Genomic DNA, 5,862 nt, shown 5'->3' with positions numbered 1-5,862 from the left:
ATACATATGTTGGTGACTATTTGACACCAGCTGCCAATTCAATTGTTGGGTACGTTCAATTCAAAAAGTTATTTGCTGTGTTTCATGACAAATATTTAGTATTTTAGAAATAATTTTACAATCAACGTAGATATTTCTTTTGTTAACAAGTCTTGTATTGCATAATCTCAGCGAAAGTTGCAGGTGTATACTTTGATATAGAGTAAATATACATACATACATATATTCTATATACAAATTTATTTCTTTTCGGAAAATTTTCAAATGTAAACAAAATTCAGCTACTTCGCGCTCATAAAGCATTTCGGATCAAATCGTAGCCCTAGAATAGCAATAAAGAGCTCAACACATGGAGCGCGACAGACTGCAAGCGACATCTGTCAATTACTAAAATACACACGTTCTAAAGGACACAGTTATTTAGACAGCTGCACGACTACACGATTGCAGGCCGACTGTTGTGGCTCTCGCTAACTTCAAAATATTCTTAGAGCCTTATCACACGAGGCAACTTTTGTTGCGGCAACTCTTGGTTTATAGGCGAGGGGGCGACGAGGAGAGGGGAATCGCGCCGAGTTTCCAGTGTTCAGCAACTCGCTTTGTGTTCTTATTCGTAGCAGTTCGCTGCGACGTTTTTCGGCATTCGTGTTCTTTCTTTCGTAGTACATAGTTGCATTTGCGTATATTTTTTTGAAATTAATATTTTGAATATATTTAAAAAATTTAATTTCATCTTTTGGTAAGTAATTTGCAAATATGTATACAAATATACATAATATAATATAAATATTTTAGAAAATGGAGTATGACGAAAAATCGAATTAATTAAAGATATTGTGAAATGTATGGAGGAAGCCATACAAATTGATTTAGACGATAGTAAAAAGAGTGATATATGTTTGTTTTAATAAATAAAATGTATTTCTTAATTGACAGAGCTGATTAATATATGTGATAGAGTGGCCCAAATACCTATAAGGAAAAAGAAGCGACAATGGGTTAAAGTAAAGAGTAGACAATGGGTTAAAGTAAAGTGAAAGGGAATGAGAAAAAAACTCGAGCAGAGTTGCGCAACACAAGTTGCTCGTGTGAAGGTAATGGGCGACAGCAAAAGAGAATCGCCCGAGAATTAGCAACTAAAGTTGTCTCATGTAATCGCAAACTTATATTTGCCAACGACAGTAGAGTTGACAGTGGAGAGGAGTGATGCCACTAAGTTTGCGATTACATGAGGCAACTTTAGTTGCTAATTCTCGGGCGATTCTCTTTTGCTGTCGCCCATTACCTTCACACGAGCAACTTGTGTTGCGCAACTCTGTTCGCGTTTTTTTCTCATTCTCTTTCACTTTACTTTAACCCATTGTCTACTCTTTACTTTAACCCATTGTCGTATCTTTTTCCTTTTAGGTATTTGGGCCACTCTATCACATATATTAATCAGCTCTGTCAATTAAGAAATACATTTTATTTATTAAAACAAAGATATATCACTCTTTTTACTATCGTCTGAATCAATTTGTATGGCTTCCTCCATACATTTCACAATATCTTTAATTAATTCGATTTTTTCGTCATACTCCATTTTCTAAAATATTTATATTATATTATGTATATTTGTATATATATTTGCAAATTACTTACCAAAAAATGAAATTAAATTTTTTAAATATATTAAAAATATTAATTTCAAAAAAATATACGCAAATGCAACTATGTACTACGAAAGAAAGAACACGAATGCCGAAAAACGTCGCAGCGAACTGCTACGAATAAGAACACAAAGCGAGTTGCTGAACACTGGAAACTCGGCGCGATTCTCCTCTCCTCGTCGCCCCCTCCCCTATAAACTAAGAGTTGCCGCAACAAAAGTTGCCATGTGTGATAAGGCTCTAATATGTAAAATGTAAAACTATTCAAAGCTCTAACAAACCTGACGTTATTTTACAAATAAAAGCATAAAATAGTTCTGTTATATCATTTGTAATAACAATTTATAATTTGAAACGAATAAATATTTACTTATTTTTTGCATAAAAAATTTTACTTTGAACAATATATTAAAATTTCATTGAAGTGAAAGGTGTACATGCAAAATGGACAGCCGTGTTGTCTTGTGTACATGCCGGCCATTGTTATGTCGCTGTCTTCTTACAAATGTTCATGTAGAAGAATTCACGACGCCATTTACAGTTCACTGTCGTGCTGCCATGTCGTGTCGCGCTCTATGTGTTCAGCACTTAAGTGAGCAGACAACACGTAGCTGTTTTATTGATAAGAAGTGCTTCTGCTACGAATAAAGTTTTGCAATGTTGAAAGCTGTGATCCTTGTTGGAGGCCCACAAAAAGGTGAGTCATTTGTTTCAAATTCTCGAAAAGTAATCGATTTATTTTATTTTAGGTACTCGCTTCCGTCCACTTTCTTTGGACACACCGAAGCCTTTGTTTCCAGTAGCCGGTCGACCGATTATACAGCATCATATTGAAGCATGCCTACGTTTACCGGAATTGAAAGAAATTCTTATAATTGGGTATTATCCCCAAGTTCAAATGGAAAATTTTGTCAGTGATATGCAAAATTTATATAATATTAACATTAGGTAGTAACGAAAACATTTTGAAATATTTGTATTTGTATTCAATAATTGCGTATTTTCCAGATATTTACAGGAATTTACCTCGTTAGGCACTGCAGGCGGCATGTACCACTTTCGCGATCAAATTCGATCCGGAAATCCTTGTGCATTTTTCATTTTAAATGGTGATGTGTGCGCTGATTTTCCTCTGCAAGATTTATATTCATTCCATAAGCAGCATGCTGATACGGCTCTCGTGACCATTATGAGCACTGAGGCGACGCGACAGCAATCGCTGCATTATGGATGCCTAGTATTTGATCGTAACAGCGGTGTAGTGTCGCATTATGTTGAAAAGCCAAGCTCATATGTTTCTACTTTTATTAATTGTGGTGTGTACGTATGTTCCACGGATATATTTGCTCATTTAGCCGAAGTATTTTATTCAAAAAGTCAAGAGTACACAAATTATAGTTTAATTAACGGCGCCAATGGCAAAGATCAAGGGCATATACAATGGGAACAGGAAGTTTTAACACCACTTGCTGGTACCAATAAACTCTACGCAATCCCAGTACCGAATTGGTGGTCCCAACTAAAAACGGCTGGTTCAGCCATTTACGCTAATCGCCATTTTTTGGGTATTTTTTGCACTAAAAATAAATAGTTGAGAGCTTAGTAATTTCCAATAACACTTATTGTAGAACTTTACAAAAATACTCATCCAGAAAGACTGGCTAACGCTGGAACGAAGCTAAGTGAACAGGACTCTAATTTGATGTGTACCGTTTTTCCCGATGTTTATATTCATCCAAGTGCCACAGTCCATTTCAGTGCGACGGTTAGTCCAAACGTATTTGTCTAATATTAATAATAAATTTGCGTTAAATTAGCTGGGACCAAATGTTTCTATTGGACCAGGAGTTACCGTTGGGCCAGGCGTTCGAATTCGAGAATCTATTATACTTGAAAATGCAGTCATAAAAGATCATACTCTGGTATTGCACTCAATTGGTATGTTAAACAGTTATTATCAAATTAATATCAATTAATCATATATATTGATTTTTAAGTGGGGAGGGGATCCATAATTGGGCAGTGGTCAAGAGTAGAAGGTACTCCGTCTGATCCCGATCCGAATAAGCCATTTGCCAAAATGGAAAATCCACCGCTATTCAACAAAGAGGGTAAACTTAATCCTTCAATTACCATATTGGGTAAGAATCATTATTTTCTTCCAAATTTTTCCTAAAATATCGTGCATTTATATAAATAAGCTATTGAGATTTTTCTCATCTTTAATATTGCTAATATACATATGTATGTATATAGATAATTTTTAATAATTTTCTCTTTTCAGGATGTTTTGTACAAGTGCCGTCTGAGAAAATTTTATTGAATAGCATCGTCTTGCCGCACAAAGAACTGTCTAGAAATTTCAAGAATGAAATAATACTGTAAATTAAAATTGGAATTCGTTCTATATATTAAAGTTTTATGTTGGTTCTATGTCTAGTTTTTGTATCTTTACTTTGGCCAATATCTCTCGATTTTTTCTTCGAATTGCACAATACTTCTACAATACTGCAAACTAAGTGCTAAAGTATTGCTTTTATAAGGGAAGCTAATGTCCTCTCGACAGATGGAGGCACTAGCGGAAAGCACACCGCTGGCCCTCCCAAAGGACGGCACCACGAAGAGGATTAATTTCAAAAGGAACTATAGCGTTACTCTGGGCAGCAAGACGGAGTGGAGCGACTCCACGCTGGAAATGCTGCTGGAAGACAGTACCATCCAGTGGTACACTGACGGCTCAAAAACACCGGAAGATATTGGGGCAGGTATTGCGGGACCGCGTACTAAGCTGTCCATACCAATGGGATGCTTCCCAAGTATCCTTCAGGCTTAAGGTTTTGCCATATGTCAGTGCGCAGAAATCAACCTCCGCCGCAGCTATCGCAACCAGCGCATAGCCATTCTCAGCGATAGTCAAGCGGCACTAAAAGCGATCTCAGCATATGAGACCAAATAGCTTTTAGTAGAGGAATGTATAGAAAGGCTAAACCGCCTATCCTTGTGCAACCTGGTGCACCTAATTTGGGTTCCAGAGCATAAAGGAATATAAGGAAATGAGAGGGCCGACGAACTGGCCCGCTCTGTGGCAGCTTCCAAGATGATGGGACCAAAACCATGCATAGCGGTAGGGTCACACACCCTTAAGGAGCTGCTCCGTATGGAGAGAGAACGGCATTGGCAACAGGCAGCAAGTATGCGCCATGCCAAGCTGCTTCTAGGGGGGTACAACCTCTCAAGGTTTAAAGAACTAATTAACCTCCCCCGAGACAAATTCAGCCTTCTCGTCGCGATCTACACAGGGCAGTGCAAGCTCAGGAAGCACTTGTCCAACATGGACATAGTCTCCTGTGCTAAGTGCCGGTTCTGCGACCTGGAACAGGAAACACCAGCACACCTAATTCTGGATTGTACAGCAATCTGCAGAAGAAGGCTTAAGGCCCTGGGTTCCATATACATTAGCAGGGATCACATCACCTCAATAGCGCCCGGCAAACTCCTGGAACTATTCAGGCTGCTGGAACTTTGGGAAGTCATGTGATATAGGAGAGGGCACAATAGACCCTAGGTCGCGGTGTATTACCTCGTTAATAATCTGTCTATTGTTTTTATAATAATAGTTGATACGACCGGAACATTTCCGAGTTAAAGCAGGATATACTCTGTGGATAATCCCCGCTGGGTGGTAAATTTGGGGTTGGTCATTATCGAAGTCATCTAATGGTAGGTCCGGGAAATGAGCTGTTTCGATGGGGTCAGACTATAGGAAGAAGGGTATAAATGAGTAGGGTGCGTTAGAAACTCAAAAAGGTTATTGTCATGCTCATTGCATACTAACATACATTTGGTACGTCGTCGTTCATTCTGGATAAGTAGGAGTTTAACCTGTTGCAGTATCTGGAACGAAGTTTCGCAAGATGATTGATTATGAGAAGTGATGGACCACAGGCTGTAGAATATTACATCTAAAATCTTAGGATTATTGATAGTCAGAAATTTAACGAAATCGATAGTAAAGTTTAGATCCAGCGGGTACTCTTTCGTCCAGTTCGTGAAAATGGTCGCCCTATACTTTGTGGGGGAGAGTATCAAGCACCTTGCACAGCTCCTTTGAAGTTGGTCGCCTTGTCGTGGCGAAGGGGCTTAAGTAAGAGTAAAGTGTGCATCCCAAAGGAAACGCACTTTAATCTTACGAACTAAGAGGGACACTTCATAA

The 5,862-nt window shown here is 38.2% G+C and overlaps 1 protein-coding gene across 1 annotated transcript; it reads left to right on the top strand.

The window, feature by feature from the left end:
• Positions 1-2,222: 2,222 nt before the first annotated feature.
• LOC126754552 (mannose-1-phosphate guanyltransferase alpha-A) lies at positions 2,223-4,082 on the top strand. The gene is made up of 7 exons (XM_050466638.1): positions 2,223-2,346; positions 2,399-2,597; positions 2,658-3,214; positions 3,278-3,414; positions 3,467-3,587; positions 3,647-3,790; positions 3,934-4,082. Exons 1-7 carry the CDS (start codon positions 2,307-2,309, stop codon positions 4,032-4,034), a joined length of 1,299 nt encoding a protein of 432 aa, XP_050322595.1. The 5' UTR covers positions 2,223-2,306; the 3' UTR covers positions 4,035-4,082.
• Positions 4,083-5,862: the final 1,780 nt, after the last annotated feature.

Source organism: Bactrocera neohumeralis, chromosome 4, assembly GCF_024586455.1.
Source record: "Bactrocera neohumeralis isolate Rockhampton chromosome 4, APGP_CSIRO_Bneo_wtdbg2-racon-allhic-juicebox.fasta_v2, whole genome shotgun sequence".
Taxonomy (NCBI): domain Eukaryota; kingdom Metazoa; phylum Arthropoda; class Insecta; order Diptera; family Tephritidae; genus Bactrocera; species Bactrocera neohumeralis.
The sequence above is the reverse complement of the archived record's forward strand: the minus strand, read 5'-3'. Positions and strand labels throughout refer to the sequence as shown.

Excerpts from the sequence above, each read along its gene's own strand:
- LOC126754552 (XM_050466638.1), top strand. The coding sequence starts at position 2,307 with ATGTTGAAAGCTGTGATCCTTGTTGGAGGCCCACAAAAAG. Across the intron at positions 2,347-2,398 it reads TGTTGGAGGCCCACAAAAAG|GTACTCGCTTCCGTCCACTT; the intron begins GTGAGTCATTTG and ends ATTTTATTTTAG. Across the intron at positions 3,415-3,466 it reads CAGTCCATTTCAGTGCGACG|CTGGGACCAAATGTTTCTAT; the intron begins GTTAGTCCAAAC and ends GCGTTAAATTAG.